We start from the raw sequence: 15,381 nt of genomic DNA on the forward strand, positions 1-15,381 counted from the left end.
TGACCCCTTACTCGGGCAAATTGCTCCTGTTCCTCATCTTCCTTGAGTGTTTTGCCTGGCTGGAATATGTCATAAAGCTGTGACCATGCCTCTGGCTTGCCTGGATAGAATATGGGGGAAAGTGGTATGGGTGGGAAGCTATGTAGAAAGCTCAGACTTTTGTTTGGTTGTAATGTAGCCTACGATAAAAAGTTAAGTGTCACATCCATTGTCTCCCTCACTTTTGTCTCTAATCCCACTGACTTATTGCTTCTTTTTCCACCCACCACTTGCATGCAACCTCTGGAAGTCTGCACATGGGGGAACACATTCTGCATCCCTAGACTAGATGAGCCAATTAGGAATTTCATTTTATTTTATTTTTGCCTGTCAAACAGATTGATTCAATTTGCCTAGCACACACTGGGTTTCTTTGGGTTTTTCTTTCTTCATATTATTTGTGATATGAGGGGAGATGCCATCTTTGGGTAAAAATTAGTGCTTGAGGGCATTTGCAATTATGAGTGAGTTGGTCCCAGTTTGCATGGCTTTCTAGGAAGAATAGGACTAGGTAGAAATCTGGTGAGCATCTGGAGGCACCTTGAAGGTGTTTTGGGAATCGGAATTCCTGAGAGTTGCCACTTTAGGCTGTGGGCAGGGCTGGCTCCAGGCATGTCGGGGACCTTGGGCTCCAGCCTGCCCTGGGCCCTGACACACGCTGCTGTGGATCGCACCACCTGCCCATTCCCTAGCTCTGCCTATCTTTCTGTCCTGTGTTTTGCAGCTGCATGCGCAGCGCTGACCTTAACCAAGATGGCGGCCGAGGTTTCCCTAGGGGGCTGAAGCCTCCACCGCCATTTTGGTTGATGACATTCATACGTGCTATGTTGGCCTGCCATCAACCAAGATGGCGGCGGATGCTTCAGCCTCTTAGGGAAACCTTGGCCGCTAACCTGGTTAAGGGTAGTGATATACATGCAGCCACAAAACACAGGAAAGGTGGGCGGAGCAAGGGAATGGGTGGGCAATGCTATCTTGCACAGCAATTTTGCCACAGATCACAGAAGGGGAGCACTACTCCCCCACCCTAAAGAGGGCCCCCTCTGGGCCATGGGGCCCTCAGCCAGGGCCCAAACTTGCCGCCCTTTAAAGCCAGCCCTGGCTGTGGGACCCATGGGGGAGGGTGCAGAACCCCTCTGGGGCCAACTTGTTTCATCTACCTGGAATTGTGGGGCCTGAGTGGGGATGTTGCAGGAAAGCCTCCCTCAACACCTGAAGGAGCAAGTTGTAGTCACCCATTGCAGCAAGGTGAGTCACTAGGTGGCTCCTGAGTTTAATAAAATCCCACATCTGTTAGAACTGAAAATCTTGCTGTAATCAAGTTAATAAAAATGTGGCCAATTAGTTACACAATGTTCTGGTGTCTTGTCTCATTATTCTAGTGTGTACTCACAATATTTAAGATAAATTAAATTCAGAAAAGTGTATTATCTCAGCATATAAGTTAAACAGTTTTTAAGCAACATCCAGCCAATGACTCCTTTTTTATATTTAAGATCAGATTTTTGAAAAGCTGAAACTCTTTTTCATATGGTGTCCATCTACTTTTTTTAAAATATATTAACTTGGCTATGATTATAGTTAAAAATATTCATCCCAGCTCTTGAGGAATTTAACAAGTCTCATGCAATTTAACGTCTTAACATAAGTCCCCTATGTTAAGACAAAAAGCATTTGGTTTTCAGTCATTACACTTGTTCTCAGCTGCCAAGAACCTCAAATCAACAGATCAGGGAAGCACGGTTATGTGGCCCCATATTATGTTCTTCAGATGCCAAGTGGTAATACATAGGATGCTGCCACAAGGATACAGATACACTGTGCTAATGATCACTGGGAATGTTGAGTTGCTGGTTTTGAGGCCAGATCAGATGCAATCTGAGAACTGGTTGACACATAATGCTATCATCCATAGGATCACCTGAGCTGCATGTAGGGCTATTGGAGATGGTGACTTGCAGCCACAACAATTTTTAATAGTGGCAGCATTTCACCACCAAGGTGGAAATTGTGGTGGCTGCATTTAGAACACTCATGTGTTGGTGCTAGACTCAGTTCTCATGGCAACGAAAACTTTACGCATAATCATGTACAGTGGGAGACAGGGCTATGCTTTTAGTTCCACCCCTGACATCGGATCTTCTTCCTAATTGCATACAAATGCCTGTACAGAAAGTCTGATGTGTCAGCTCTTGCTCACGTGCAGGGGCTCCACACAATTGGGACACCTGATTGTATGGGTCTCTTGATCAAGCAGAGGCCCTACAAATGAGCAGCAGCTTCCTTACTTGGCTTCTGACAGACAACTGCACAAAACATGTGATTGTTAAAGGAAGAAGACCTAATGTTGGGATGTGGCTACAAACTGTACACAATTGTGCCTTATATTTGTGTAACACATAAATACAACTTATATAAGGACATAGTTTGGCACCTGTGATTATATTGCGACCATGGTTTGTCATGAGAACAGAAGAAGAGCCTGCTGGCCCATCTAGTCCAGCATGCTGTTCTCATAGTGCCCAACCAGATGCTCATTGTGGAAAGCCCGCAAGCAGGACCTCAGCGCAAGAGCACTCTCCCCTCCTGCCGTTTCCAGCAACTGGTATTTGTTTATTTATTGCATTTGTATACCGCCCCATAGCCAAAGCTCTCTGGGCGGCTTACAACAATCAAAAACATTAAAAACAAATATACACATTTAAAAACACATTTTTAAAAAGCAATTTAGAAGCATACTGCCTCCAACTGTGGAGGCAGAACATATCCATCAGGGCTAGGAGCCAATAATAACCTTATCCTCCATGAATTTGTCCAATTCTCTTTTAAAGCCATCTAAGCAGGTGGCCATCACTGCCTCCTGTGGGAGTGAATTTCACTTTTTTCCCCCTGTCCTGAATCTTCCAACATTCACCTTCATTGGATGTCCACAAATTCTAGTGTTATGAGAGAGGGAGAAAAACTTTTCTCTATCATCTTTCTACATGCCGTGCATAATTTTATACACTTCTGCCATGTCACCTCTTACTCACCTTTTCTCTAAACTAAAAAGCCCTCAGTGCTGCAACCTTTCCTCCTAGGGGAGTTGCTCTATCCTATTGATCATTTTGGTTGCCCTTTTCTGTACTTTCTTCTGATTTTTTTCTGAAAGCTCCCAGGTAGATGGTGTTCCACAGTTTTGGCACCACCACAGAAAAAAACTGAGGTTCAAGTACCCTCTGAGATGACTCTCGTGAATGGCAAACCTTGAACAAGGCCTTCTGAGATTACCTTAGCAAACAGAGAAGCTGACATGGGAGAAGATAATCCTTAACAGCGCAGTTCTATATGTGAGGTCAATGAGATTTACTCCCAGATAAGTGAATACAGGATTGCATGCTAACGGATTTCAGTGTTTAAGATTTCTAAAGGTGGTAACCAGCACATGAAATTTCAGTGTAAGTTAGCCAAAATAAATGTACAGCCTTGTATTGACAAAGGGTAGCTACATTTTACACTGATGTTGCTTCCAAACTGTCTTCTGGGATTTGTCCTCAGAACTTGTTTTCAATGGCAGGACTCTGTCCAGCAGCAATAGCTAAAAATGATAATGCAATATCAGGGCCTTTGGAGATTGCACCACATTGCTCAGTAATCACATTTTGCCCATCCATATCTGCACTAAGAGGTAGATGACTCCAGGATGGAGTTCAATACTTACAAGAAGGATTGGATTTGAATACGTTCCAATTTAGAAATTAACTCTTCAGCAGAAATGCAAGTACTTACATAGTCAGATTTTTGGAACATTTTACTACCCCTAGGCAAACTGGGGTAGCAAAATGCCCAACAAAGGGGTGGGGGTTCAGAAGAAGCAAACTTAATTCTGCTTCCCTGGATCCATTTTTGTTTGAAAAACCCCACAGTACATGTATTGATGCTGCAATGAAAAGTGCACCCAGGTGAGAATTCAGCCCCATTGCGGGCAAGGAAACACTCACAAGGGGTAAGAATGTATCTAGATGCAGATGCAAGAAACCCCTGGGCATAAATGTGTAGACAGGGCTTCAATGTGTGCACAAACCTAGGTTACAGTTGATGTTCTTATGAAAAAGAAAATGTCTCTAGTTTTCAGTGATGTTTCATGAAAAGAAAAATGGTCACATCTAATTGTTGAAATGCTGTTCCTCTCAGTGCCCCTTTCCTTCTTCTTTTTTCACCCTCACGGTTCTTGGCTTCATTTTCATACACTGCCCTTGCATCCTTTTGCAGTGGTATCACAATGCTATATACCTGATGTCATGGATACTGTAAAGGCAACCCCATCTCAATCTAGTGAAGTATGATTGACTGCAAGATGTTATTTGGGTTATTTACTTCTGGGTACTTCCACCACCACTTTTCCTTTTAACTTACTCAAGTTCAGGGAGAAGAGGCTTAGACTTGCAGTGTTCTGAAAGGGGAGGGGAATATCCTTTGCAACTCCCACTGTGTGCAAGCAGAGTCCAATCTGCAATTCCTGTACCTCTCCTTGAAAACTTAGAGCATAGGTGTGCTACTGAGACTCATCACTTATGCAGAGGGGAATTTATAATTAGCAGTTGCCAACAACAGCCCAGCAAGGTGGGACAAAAAGTGTGAATGAGACCAATATCTTCATTTGTCCTGTCAAATGGGATGGGGAATCCCCTGTGGATATGAGGGAGATGGTTTTGATGTGACTTGCTCCATCCTTCCTACTTCATGGCATAGAACATTTGTAGGTACAGAACAGAGAGATTTTCTTAGAGAGGCAGAAAGAAGGGTGGGCTTTGCTTTTTGCTACAGATGCTCATAAAACACACACACGGGTTGCTACAATGAACTGGATCCAACAATTGTGTCACCAAATTAAGCTGCAGAATGCCAGGCAAAGAAAGAAGAGGGGAATGGCGCTGAGGAGAAGCAGCAACCAAGGGGAAAAAAGAGTGCCTAACAGCAGTGTTAAAAAAAAATAAAAATCTAAAGTACTGTTGACAGTTGATACAGTGCTTTGAGATTTCATGCTGGTCGAGCTTTTATTCAGTATCAGAAAAGGTAGCAATCAGGAGTGTGGGTGGAGAGGAGTGGATGTAATTAAGTTATGTTTTGAAACCTTACTCACATTTCTGCAAGTAATGTGAACGTCTCATAACCGTCAAGACTGTGTGTTGTTATTGTACTTTTTCTACTTTAATTATAATACAGTGAATATTATTTTCTCAGGCAGGGAATGAAAAGATTTAAAATCCCTCCACAATAATGCTGGTCAGATGTAGAGAAATTTCCAGCACAGACACACTGTGCACTGCCCTCCCAAAATGACTGACTCCTACATGTGCTAATAGCAACTCTCTTCAGGCATTGGAGATATTTTTGAGGGCAGAGAACTTCCTTTGTTTACCTCACATTCCTCAGCCTCATTTGGTGAGACCGCTTTAATTTAATGTAGGAATGCATGCAATTTTTTAAATGACCATCCATGGCAAGCATAGCATGGAGATGTCATTGAGAAACATGGTGGGATCATCCTGGTCAAAAGAATTTAAGGGCAGTGTGAGAAAATGAGATCAAGGAACCATGAAGGTGAAGAGGAAAAGGGGCACTGAGAGGAATCACACTGAAACAATGTTTTCAATGAGCTCTGGGGGCAGGATCACAGAAAGATGTGCCCTGCTTCTGTGTACAAATTATAGCCCTGTGCACGCATTATCCATGCATACAAGATCTGTATGGATATAAGGAAGTGAGGCTGCACCAGTGATGGGAGGTCTGACCCCTGATGTTGCACACCATGCTAGCTGAACCCCCTCTCATGTGTAGCCCAGAAATCTGCAAAGGAACACCTACTTGCATTCAGCTGCCTGAAGGCGTGTAGGTCCTCCATGCAATTGGACATGGAAAGGAATACATGGACGTTGCGGTATGCTCAGTCATGTAATCATCATGTTATGTCACAGCTACCATAAAAATAAATTATATGGGTTTCTACAGCCAATCAGATCACATGGTAGTGGGAACAGAAGAGACCAAAGAAGACTGATAACCACTCCCTTTGGGGAAAAAAGATATTCCCACCTCAAATAGTAGAGATATTGTATTTGGCTACAATTCTATTGCAGGTAACAGTATATGTATGCATGTATCCACCTCTACAAAGACAAGGCAGCTTGAACTCCTCAGCTAGCCCATGGAGTAGGTAGTCTGGGAAGAGTGAGTTGGCTCCAGCCTATGTCTCTCTGCAGCTGCAGCAATGGTCAGACGAGAAGGGGAAGTGCTCATGATGAATTAGGCTAGGGGAAGATTAGCAGCCACCCTCAACTGGCAGAACTTCCCCACTCCTCAGTTTTCTCTCTCTTTGCAATTATATGATGCTCAATGCCTCATGTGCATTATGTCAAAAATCTTTATGATGTCACTATTTTTTCCTGCATGCCCTAGATTACATATTCGGGGGCTGAGGCTGATGAAGAGTGCCTTGCTGATTTATTTCAATTTTATCTCACTCCTCCTTGAAGGAGCTCAGGATAGGGTACATAGGCCTTCACACTTTATCCTCACAACCACCATGTGAGGAAGGCTGGGCTGACAGAGAGGGATTGAATGGCTCATGGTGACCTCATAACTCAACAGAGATTTTAATCCAGGTCTCCTAATCAAAGTCTGACAATGCTATGCACTATGCTACAAAAATGAAAGAAAAAAGTCTTCTATAATACAAAACATAATCCACACTCCTTCAGAAACATTTTCCAAACCTAGCAGTTACTGAAATCAAATGCATTATTCAGAAGAGGAGACCAACTTTCTTAAAAAGAAATAAATCTCATTTGTTTTTCCTTTTACATACAATCCATTCATTTGTGAACAGAGTGATTAGTTGTCTAACATAAATAAACTGATGGACAGGAAGCACATTTCCAATATGTTAAGTGAATCCTTTTAGCTACTACAGCTGCCTTAGATATAAATCATAACTGAGCTACTGAAAAAAGAACCCAGTGCTGGCTCAACATTCCAAGCAGGAGAAAGGGCTATTGCCCTGAGTTGTACTTATTTAAACATGCATAGGATCAGATTGAACATGTCATGTTTCAACCACATACTCCTGACAACCACAGTGTCAACAATGAAAAGAAGCCAAGACCAAGAGCCCTTCATCAAACTATCCACAGAGGCACCCAACATGTCCTATGAAGGACTTTTAGATGAATCAACGCAAAGGCCAGCAAGTATTTCTAGAAAATATTCATACCTAGTTTTAACAGTAATTTTGGAAACAGACCCAAATAATCAATTGATCTTTAAAATGCAATCTGTCTTTGGCATTAACCTTAGTCCTCTATAACTTTCTGAAATAATCTAAACCCAACATTTGTATCAAAATATTTAAACTCTGACACTTATTTTATGCAAGCTGCTTTACTGCATAGAAGAACTATGTTTGTTTTGCATGAATCTACATGCATTATTTTCAACTAGATTTTAGAGGGTCAACAGTATGCATTAACTTTATTGCGTGGCCCTTGCCAACTTTTGTTTCCACCCCGTGTCTCCAAATAATGTTTAGTTAAAACAGAGATGTGACGTGGCATCATCTTGCACAGTATCATCCCCTGACCCTCCAGTTTGATTTTATTAGCTCCTGTTTGTAGGGTGTGGGGAAACACTGTGATGTAGACCATGTGTTCTATTTTACAAAAGACATTTGAAGGTCTGTCAGAGAAGGGTCCTCTATTTGGAGGAGTCTTTTGCTTAAAGGACTGTTCAGTTCAAGTCCAGTTTAAAGACAGAAAACTGGAAGAAGGAGAAGCAGGAGCCATGAAGTTGCCCATCAACAGACTGAGCAAGCACACAGATCACCAGTTGACACAATATATTTTATTTATTTATTTATTTATTATTTGATTTGTATCCCGCCCTTCCTCCTGGCAGGAGCCCCTATAAATATAAAAGTATTTATATACCATCTTCTCACAAAACATCAGGGTGGCATACAGCAACATAAAAGCATTTAAAAATAGTATGAAACAATCATTAAAATGACTGGCTATTCAAAAACATTTTAAATAATCTTTCAATATGCTGTATTTCTTTTTACAATACAGTCGTTATGCATTCACGAATAGGCAAAAAACCCTTGCGGTTTAAGAAAGTGCATAGAGTCAACAGAGATTTCTATCAAACTTTAATTGGTCAGCTATAGTGAATGTTCTAGGTGAGCAAGACACCTGACTTCCTCTCTGAGATATTGTACTGCCCTACAAATTTCTAAAAATGCAACACAATGTGGGTTGGTCTTTCACAGTCCAATCCATTTCCTATGTAGTTTGGAACAATTTGGTAACATGTGGTAACAATTAGGAGGAAGTGGGAGGAATAGAGGGAGGAGGAGAAATAGGGGGAGGGGTGGGTGGGCAATGAGCAGAGGGAAAGTCCCTTTCCTTTCCAAAAGGAAAACATTGTAAACAGTATCTTTGATATCTTTGATATTCTTTGATATCTTTTCGGCGCCAGGTAAAGACCTACCTCTTTGCCCAGGCATTTTAGTTTTAGTTTTAGTTTTCAGTTTCAGTTTTAGTTTTGTTTTTTAATTTTAACGTTATAGTTAATTAGTGTAATGTTCTATTTTGTCTTAATCTGTTTTTAATGTGTTTTTATATTTACATGTTTTATCCACATTCGCTGGTTCTAAATGTGGTTTTATCATATTGTTCACCGCCCTGAGAGCCTGTTGCTATAGGGCGGTTTAAAAGTGTAATAAAATAAAAAATAAAATAAAAATTTGGGGTTCCCCCCCAACTTTTTATTCTGCAGCAGACACATGTAGTCTCCCACCCAAATTTAAACCAAAGCTGTTCCTGGCCATATCCACACCAGACATTTATTCCACTTTAAACAGTCATGGCTTCCTCCAAACAATCCTAGGAAGTGTAGTTTATGAAGGGTACTGAGAGTTGCTATTCTCCTCACAGAGCTACAATCGCCAGAATTTCCTGGGAAGAGAGACTGCCTGTTAAACCACTCTGGCCAATGGAATAGGAGTCTCCTAACAACTCTCAACAACCTTCACAATCTACATTTCCCAGGATTCTTTGGAGAAAGCTATGGCTGTTTAAAGTGGAATAAATGTCTGGTGTGCTTGTGGCCCTCTGATTAGCCAAGCCACATAGCAGTTACTCTGGCTTTTAGAACACTGACAGTTGGTTCTTACTGAGCATGCCTGCAGTATCATAGTCTCCAATTTTAATTTTCTCAAATTAAGTAAAAATCAGCCTTGCATTTTTTAAACTTTTAAACTGCAGAAGATGAGGATCAGAGTATGAGGCAAGGTCAGTAATAGGATTACATTTACTCTGTTATCATGGCTGATTTTTAATTCATTTCAACAAATTATGAGACCACTAACAAAACAAGTCCAGAAGGGCTCTGGATTATTTTACTCTTCTTTGAAATCTGAATTCTCTCTGAGTGTTTTGTGTGTCACCATGAAAACTTAGATGGTTGTTAAGCATGCATTTCTGAATTCAGGACTATAAGTGTGGTAAGTTTTCATTTTGAAATGAGCTTATGGGAAGCAGCAGAATGCCATGGGGGTATTTTCAGTTTAACATGCTGATTCATGCTGGCTATAGTATACAGACACTCTCATGGCTGTATAATTTACATCCAGACATATTAATTAGCATATTTGTGTCCTCTGTTTTGGTGATGCATTTTATTTATTTATTTAGGTATGTGTAAGTAGCTATTCTAGTGTGATGATATCATCCTGTTGAGACACAACAGGCACTAGCTATCTGCACTTTTTGGAAACAGCTGAAGACACTGTTCTGTCAAGCTTTCCTAGTTGGAGAATAGGTCCCTGCCATAGGTGTCCATTTTGTATTGGTTTTAAACACGTCTTGTTTGTTCCATACTCTTTACAGATATTTGAATTGTTGGTGATGATTAATAGGGCAGGAAAACAGATACTGACATGTGAGGGGTCACTGATAGGTAAGGAGAATGGAATGCGATTGAAGTCATGAGAAGAGAAAGGTATATTATTCAGAGTAGTTTTGCCCTCTGAACCCTGGACCATTTTGCTGACACTGATTGAGGGATTATATTTCCAAAATCATAAAGAGAAAAAACTTTCCAAAAAGTTCATTTTCTACCGCTAGATTTCTTTTTTTCATGCAGACTGTACAGACACAAAACTGAAAGATAAAAAGCCCTATCTAACAGAATATGCTGGAAGTGATCTTGGACATTTCAATGAGAAATGTGAAAGGGCTAAAGTTCTTTTTCTTTTAAACTTCTTTACATATTCAGGTCTGCTTTAGCTTGCACATGTCTTGTCAAACATGATTTAAAATGAAATTTAATAAAATGAAAATGATAAATGAATGAATCTACCACAACCTAAGCAAACAGTTTATGTGTTAGAAAAGTAGTAGCAGCAAGATGGCTGCATTTCGGATCCTTATCAGAGTGCAGTCTTGAAAATTCACGCCAGTTCTTGGCTCTGAAACTACAATTTTCCATGGGGGAAGACTTTTGTTTTCATTCAACAATATGTTTGAAGTGTTCTAAACCTCTCATTGCCAATGGAATCCCAAGCTTCAGGACAAACAGGTATGCATATGTCTAAGGACATAATCCAGGAGACAATGAGCATTTTTATAGCCAATTACAGGAAAGTCCCCTTTTTAGAAGTTAATCACACATCAAAGGTACACATGTAGAAGGGGGAGTGGAACTGTACTGCTTGGACCTCCCTTGATCTTGATGTCCACATGTTTATTGTGACAAGTCTGGGGCTTGAGCAGCTGAATATGCACAGGCACACCACGCACCTGTATGCATTCAGTTCAGCGGAACCTGGATAGGTGCCCCTTTGAAAATGATCATGTTCAATGTGTGGATGCTGCGGAGTGGAGACAGGGCCAGCAGTGTGCAAGATACCAGGGGTGGGATCAGTTGTACAGTCCCACTTCCCCTTCTCCATGTGTAGTGTCTACATATGTTTCATTTTGGCCAAAGTCTGTGCACTCACAATCATCTGGTTCACAGCCAAATCTTCAAAGCAAAAAAAAAAAAAAAAGAGGAAATGGGTCTAATAAATCTATCTTCAGCTTCTATGCACCTTTCAATATTTGTTATTTTCTGTTATTTCCCTTCCATTATATTTTAATGATATAACACTAACATGCATATTTGTGTGGATGCTAAATGTCCTGTACATTGTTATTCCAAAGTCACAACTATTAATGCTTCTTTGAGCTAGCCAACAATAATTTTATAATATATAAACGAGTAGTTCTCAGGTATCATCATGATTAATGCAGTCCTAAATGGAGTTAAGCATACTTACACCCATTGATTTTATTGGACTTAATTACACCTCAGATTTGGACTGAGGCTGAACACATCTCACCACCTGTGTGATGGTGGTCTGCCAGGGGCTTCAGTCTCTCTCTCCCACCCCCTTTTTTGCAGACTCAGGCAGGCAGCAACACAAGGAGGCGTACTGAACTTCTGGTGGACTACAGGTTGTAGTTATGTAGATCTGATGTAGAAGTGGCATAACATCATTTTGTTTTATAAACATTCGCAGTGGCCTAATACCAAGTCAGGCCACTTTGCTCAGGACTGGCTGGTGGTGGCTCCCTGTAGTCTTGAGCAGCTGAAGGTCTTCCTGGCTTGCCACCTGAGATCTTTTTAGGATGTGATGTCAGGAACTGAGCTTGGCCCTTCTGCATGGAAGGCAAATCTCCTGCTTGTGAGATATCCCTCCCAGTATTTCTTTCTTTTTTGTGGAAGGGGAAAAGCACCTAAGTTGCAATAAGCGCATATACAAGTATCTTTGAACACATCCTTTTTGTCCAATGCGCTGCCTTTGGTTTTTTTTACAGACACTTTAGCACAGGACTGTACAACCTGTTTCTCACCTAGCCAGACACAACCCACCAGCAATACATGTTGGCTCACGAGGGGCTGGACCCAACAGGGCACAATGCATCATTTCTGGACTGTGTTCATTTTGATGGGTCACAGTTTGCACAGCCCTGTCTTAGTGTCTGCTTAATTGCTGCAGGAACTATTTTCTAGTTGAGAAGGGATTACTTTGTCAGTGACTGTACAGATTCTTTTGTGAAAAAAAAACAATGCTTTGAGGTGGAAGGTGTTTTAGTTTGTTCCTCTTGCCATGTGGTGATTGGATTACATTGTTGAGAAAGAAAAAAAGAAACAGACAGCGATACAAGAAGACCGAGCAAACAACTTCCATGGGACTGAAATACTTTGTATGTGTTGTTATTTGCAGTGCATGCCAAGACAGTCATGGGCACAAGAGCCAAGCTGGCGAGCTAATTAAGTATAAAAATGTATATGTTTAAACAGCCTTATAAAGGAGCATTGGAAATCTGCAAGATGAGCGAATATCTTATAACTTCTTCCGCAGGTGCGAGGATAGCTACAAGCCATGGACTTTCTGTCCTGCTTCTTGTTTGTGGCTTTGTGAAGGGTGCTTTGCTTTAATCTAAAAAGTGCTGACTTTTTCCAATATCACTTTCTCTTCTTAAAGCAAAGAGCAAATCGCCTGTAAAACCTACGGAGCGGACAGCAAAGTTGACCCTAACTTCCAACCACCTCCCTGCACCCAATGTACTCTAATTCTCTACACAAAGGAGCACCTTCTTCAGGACACACACAAAAGCAAAACATTAAATACAAAATTTTAAAGGGAGAGAAGAGGCTAGCCCATAGTTTCTTCAAGTCTTACTTTCATTGGAATGTACCACTGGTCTTTTCTTTGAGGGGAACTGGAGTGCAGTAACAGAACATTGTTCCACTTGACGACAACATTTTCTTTTTCTTTTTCTTTTTGAGTCAACAAAGAGAAGCATTGAATTCCCTTGTCTCTTCAGGGGTTGGCTACACATTTTTAATATCATCAAACTGGACATTTGTTCTTAGACTTGGACAGCATCGCTCTGCGCAGAAGGAAAACAGAGTCCAACTTCCCCCCCTTTCCCAAATCCCAATCCCAATCAAACCTTGTCCGGCCTACAAGATATAAATAAAACAATATCTTGTGATGGTTTTGTTTTGAAAGTGTGTTTTGTTCTAGGTGGCAATTCTGACAAGATTTCAAAGCTGCTAACTGTACAAGAGGACTATCTTTCTGGAAGGCATACAAGAAAATGTTGGATCCTCTCCTGAGTGTTCTGTCTTCTCAAATTTGATTTCCCCCTTCGAATTATTGTTTCTTGCTTTCTTTCCTGTTTGATGGTGGCAGTTGCTGGCCCTGGCCAACCCCTGGGGAGCACTTGAAGGTTTCTATAAATACATCTTTTATTTGTGTGTGTTCTCTATTTTGATGTGTTTTCTCTAATTTTGCAAACTCCTGTATATGCAAACCTAACTTAAATTCTGTAAATTGCTTACAGTATATGTGATATAACTTCAGAATAGACATTCTATGGTCCATCTTGCAAGCCAGTTTGAATATTAACTCAATGTGGTGCCACCAAAAATACATCTCTGTTTCCTTTTCAACAAAACATTCATTTTAATTTGTAATTCTGTACTGTGTGAGATTTTGTAATTCATGCATTCACTTTTCACTGGTCTGAGCCTTTGCAGATGGCAATGTGCCCCTCTGTTTACTCTGTTAAAATGCACATTAAAATTTGTTATGGTCTCCAAACAGTGGATTATTTGAGTTGTACATATATCATATTGGAATTACTTCCTGAATAGTCTTCTGATTTATGTGGAGATGAAGTGATTTTGATTGTATGTCCAGGAAAGCATAGATCTACAAACATCCCACTGCATGCAAAGAAAGGGTATAAAGGAAGATTTGGCTCTGTGACTAAGTGGATCTTCTTTTAATTATGAGGATAAGGAAAGAGAATTTGCTATAAAGTACTGAATTAACTCACTCTTTCTTTTTTTATGGGGATTCTAATTGAATTTTCATAACAGAATGTTCTAATTTTCTTGCATCCCTGGCGTGAAAATAGGGAGGTTTGTGATTGCCTGCACGTGATTTACAGTGTGAATTGCATTAACAAATGAACCTAAGGTAGGGGGAGGAACAAAATTTGTCTATGGTAACAAGCAGACAGACTTCTTAAAAACTATCTAGACCTTCAAATTATTTAACTAAAGGAAGAGGAAGTGGCAGAAGAGGAGAAAGAAGATGTCTAAAGACATGCTAGGAAATGTACCATGAACAATCCCAACAGCTTGCAATCTTAACAAACAATACACAAGGGGATATAAAATGATATAAAACGTTTCTGTCCTTGCCAAAATCCACATTGCAGGTCTATAGAGTAGTATCTTCTATACCTGAATCTAGGCTACAAATATATCAGTTTTATTCTAGTTTCACTTTCTGAAAGAATTTTGATAGGAATACAAAATCCTAGATATTCCTACCTCTCCTCCTTACAGAACCATCCCTAATGCCTTGAGTTTACTGGAGGCAAGGTAGGATATAAAACAACAACTTGTTCCCAGGTGTACTGATGGATAGGGATGAAAAAATCGGTTAATTTCAGTTCTCTCAGTGGCTCATTTTTCCAGTCTTAACACTCCGTTCTCCATGTTTCTACAGCAATTTTTTTTTTTTTTTAAATCCTTATGAAAATTCTCCAGCATTTCGGCACAGATTTCTCCTAATAAGCACATTTTTGTAGGCAGTTTTGAATAATATCAACATTTTTGCAAGCCATTTCTCATCATATAATGCATTTTTGCATGTTATTTTCATGTATATATTCTTTTTTATGTACACTTCCCCCTGACATATGCATGTGTGTAAACATTGGTTGGCAAACTTCATTGCAAAATTCAAATAAGTACGAATTTCGAAGGATGGCTGCGTTTCAGTTCTCTGTGGATTTGATAAATTTGGCTTGAAATGGGAACTGAATCAAAACTTTCACCCATCTCTAGTGGTGGAATGACTATTATATGAGTTTTATGGTTGAGAAACAATGCCTTCACAATCTGCCCTGCGACATGATTGCCAGAGTCAAAGACGAACAAGACTCCGTTACCTTGAGACGGGGGAATGCCAGCACTTCCTGCTTTTCTTGCCCCAACACAATAAACTAAAATTCATTCTTCAGTGCAAAAAAGTAGACGCTATTCCTCAAGAACCAAATGAAGAAAGTGATGTTCTAGAGGTAAGCAGAAATAGCAAAACATACATTGTAGACACAGAGCTCATATAAAACACAATAGACAACTCAATAATAATAATAATAATAACTGCCAGGAAAAAACAAAAATTATGAGCAAGAACTAAGTTCAGCAGGTCCCTGAAATGTGAAATAGTCTACA

General features: G+C 40.3%; 1 protein-coding gene across 1 annotated transcript in view; it reads left to right on the forward strand.

Annotated features, from left to right (window-relative positions):
* The window catches only part of VSTM2A (V-set and transmembrane domain containing 2A), a 36,278-nt gene extending 23,582 nt beyond the window's left edge, over window positions 1–12,696 (forward strand). The window contains exon 6 of the mRNA XM_061590576.1: window positions 12,608–12,696. Within this exon, the coding sequence (XP_061446560.1) occupies window positions 12,608–12,696 (89 nt within the window). The remainder of the gene's footprint in view (window positions 1–12,607) is intronic.
* Window positions 12,697–15,381: the final 2,685 nt, after the last annotated feature.

Source organism: Rhineura floridana, chromosome 11 (assembly GCF_030035675.1).
Source record: "Rhineura floridana isolate rRhiFlo1 chromosome 11, rRhiFlo1.hap2, whole genome shotgun sequence".
Taxonomy (NCBI): Eukaryota; Metazoa; Chordata; class Lepidosauria; order Squamata; family Rhineuridae; genus Rhineura; species Rhineura floridana.